General features: G+C 53.5%; 1 protein-coding gene across 1 annotated transcript; it reads right to left on the bottom strand.

Moving 5' to 3' along the window:
- Positions 1-282: 282 nt before the first annotated feature.
- On the bottom strand, positions 283-1,605 carry LOC109117280. The gene is made up of 2 exons (XM_019204216.1): positions 1,014-1,605; positions 283-923 (listed from the first exon to the last, which is right to left on the bottom strand). Exons 1-2 carry the CDS (start codon positions 1,603-1,605, stop codon positions 283-285), a joined length of 1,233 nt encoding a protein of 410 aa, XP_019059761.1.
- Between the last annotated feature and the right edge of the window lie 1,646 nt (positions 1,606-3,251).

The following is a 3,251-nucleotide window of genomic DNA, read 5'->3' as shown; positions in this document are numbered from 1 at the left end:
CCTCGTCCGGAAAGCCGTCTTCTGTATGTCATCCTCCTTACCCCGAATCTGATGATATCCGGATCGGAGATCGATCTTCGAAAACCATCGGGCTCCCTGTAGCTGATCTAGCAACTCATCAATCCTCGGTAGCGGATACCGATTCTTAATAGTCACTTGGTTAAGCCCTCGGTAGTCGATGCACAATCGCATACTCCCGTCCTTCTTCTTCACGAAGAGTACCGGTGCTCCCCACGGCGAAACGCTAGGGCGAATAAAACCCTGCTCCACCAATTCGTTCAGCTACTTCTTCAATTCAGCCATCTTCGTAGGTGCCATCTGATACGGAGCCTTGGAGATTGGCTCGGTACCGGGTAGCACATCTATACTGAAGTCGACTTCCCGACGGGGCGGTACTCCTGGCAGGTCGTCAGGGAATACATCTGGAAACTCCCGGGCAACAGCAGTATCCTCTAGTCTCTCCCCCGATTCCTGTGTAGTTGTAATGACTACCAGGAATGCTTCGCTGCCGTTCCGGATCATCTTCTCGGCTTTCAGCGCCGAGATGATCGGTTCCGCTGCCGATGCTCCTCGACCTCGGAACTCGAACCCTCCGAATTCGTCCGCAAACCAGATTGTCCTCGGGCAATCGATGTGGGCTTGGTATCTCATCAGCCAATCCATGCCCAGAATAACATCAAATCCTCCGATAGGTACCACACTGAGATCTGTGGTTAGTAGACGACCGCAAACCTCAAGGGGTATGCCTCGTAGGACCCCGTGCACTGTCAAGGTGTCTCCCGAAGGTATGCGCACGGTGAAGTCATTCCTCGGCTCTATATCCCTTGTACCGATCACATCCACTAAGTTCGTACTCACGAAACTATGAGTCGCTCCCATGTCAAACAAGGTATAACAGGGCACCCCGTATAAGCAGAGGGTACCTGCGATAGTCCTTGTTACGTTTGTATTCAAATAATAGTGGGGTTGTCCCACACCAACAACGAAATCACCCAATATAATTAGAAAGGTACCTGCGATCACTGCAGCCTCCGCTTCTTCTGGACAAGCTTCCTCCTCCTCCTGGATGTCTCGCTCAGCATCGAGGGCATAGACTCTGGGGGCGATCCCTACCCTCGCCGGGGGTCGGGGCGGTCTGTCTGCCCGGCCTGGTGGTCGTGGAGGCCTCGGTGCCACTGCCGGTGGTCCCATGGGTCTCGTTGGACAACGAGACGCAATGTGCCCCGGCTGGTCGCAACGGTAGCATACCACTGGACCCCTAGCCATCGGTGGTGGTGGCGGCGCACGAACAGCCGGCGCCTTGCCCTTGTCACGCGGGTCATGGTTTCGAGCGTTCTTCCCAGATGAACCCGCACCGAAGTATCTCCCAGCGGGGCTCCGCTCACGGATCTTCCCCTCATTCTCCTCTTGCTCTCCACGTTCCACCTTCTCCAGCTGGGCGATATACCGACTCAGCGTCGGGTACTCCTGGATCTCGATTCTCCTTCGTAGGTAGGGTCGGAGTCCAGCAACGAACTTCTGGATCTTCGACGCCTCGGTGGGCACCAGATGCCCTCCATACCTCAGTAGGCGGGTAAACTTCGCCTCGTAATCGCTGACAGTCATATCTCCTTGCTGCAACATGAGGAATTCTATCATCCGGTACTCCTGGTCCTGTTGTTGGAAGTATTTCGCCTCGAATTCCTGTTGGAACTCCTCCCAGGTAAAGCGATGTCCCGCGGGTGCCTCCTGCACCACCTTTCCCCACCAATGTCGGGCTTGGCCCGACAGGTGATGGCTCGCAATCATGGCCCGGTACTGATACGGGCACTGCAAGTACTCCAAGTCCTGAGAGATCTGGGCGAACCACTCCTCTGCAGCTTCCGGTCTCGCCGATCCCTCAAAGCGTGGGGTATGCATCGCCCGCAGCTCCTTGACGATGGGAAGGTATTACGCTGTCGCAACATGTATCGGCGGCTGATGAAAGTCCTCCTCCCTCGGCTCTCGGTCCCTCGCCGGAGGTGGTGGTGGGGCGTGGGCAGCCAGGTGCTGCCACACAGTCTCTTGGAACTGGCGGAACTCGGCCCTCCACCCTTCATCCCCCGGGTTAGGTGGTGGGACTTGGTCCGGGATGTCATCAACTCTCGCTGCAGGTCTAATACGTCGTGGCGCCATTTCACTGCAGCACAAAAAGAAATTTAGCGACTGACGACCGATAGTTGCATCGCCATTGTACGGACCTCTACCGGTGAGGATTTTCTTCGGACATGGTTTGAAAACATTTTTCGTAGAAAACCGTTGGGTAATGAGCACAATTCCTTCCCGAGGAAAGAACGTGGCTCTGATACCAAAAGTCGTGACACCCGTAACCCGTGTACAGTAAACGGGTTGTGCCACATGGACGATATTAAGTAAAATAACAAATTAATAAGTGGCGGAAGCGAAAATTCCGAAATCCAAAAAAAAACATTTTTAATTAAAATCAGAGTAGCAGCGGGAAATACAAGCGATTAGTATCGCAAAAGTCGCATGTCCTAATATTCATAATACAACCGTACAAAAGTGAAACGACAAGTTCTTTGATTCTGAATACAAATCCCGTACATGATGCTGCTTCTCTCGGTTCGTCGTCTGCTGAGGCGCTAGGCGTAATCCTCGTGATTTGAAAAATGTAAACCACAAGGGCTAAGCACAACTGCTTAGTGAGTAGCCCGGGTTGAACCCGGAAATCCCGTTCTCAATGAGAACGGTACAATCGACATTTTCCAAATACACATGCAACGAATATACCAACACAATAAGCACATCAATAGCAAACACAAACACGCCCGTATGGAATCCACCATAAGGCTTAGCCATATACCCTGGTCAAATCCATGACCAGGAGCGAACCCACGCCCGTCACTCGCGTGACGTTGGCCATCGAAGTCCAGGCCCAGGAGCGAATCCACGCCCGTCACCCGCGTGACGTTGGCCATCGCATCACATGCGATCGTGCGCGTCTCCTGCGCCCGTCACTCTCGTGACTACCGATGTCGAGTCCACGACACAACGGAAATACAATCATATCCCTGTGCAGTCCACCATAGGGTCCAGCCATATACCCTAGTCAAATCCATGACTAGGGGCGAGTCCACGTCCGTCAAGTCCATGACGTTGGTCGTCGTGTCGCACACGACTAAACGCGTCTCAGACGTCCGTCAAGTCCATGACGGCGATAGTTGAGTCCACAACCATCCACAAACACAATCACGCTTAACTCGTACGCACGA

This window comes from Tarenaya hassleriana, unplaced genomic scaffold, assembly GCF_000463585.1.
Source record: "Tarenaya hassleriana unplaced genomic scaffold, ASM46358v1 Cleome10, whole genome shotgun sequence".
NCBI lineage: Eukaryota > Viridiplantae > Streptophyta > Magnoliopsida > Brassicales > Cleomaceae > Tarenaya > Tarenaya hassleriana.
The sequence above is the reverse complement of the archived record's forward strand: the minus strand, read 5'-3'. Positions and strand labels throughout refer to the sequence as shown.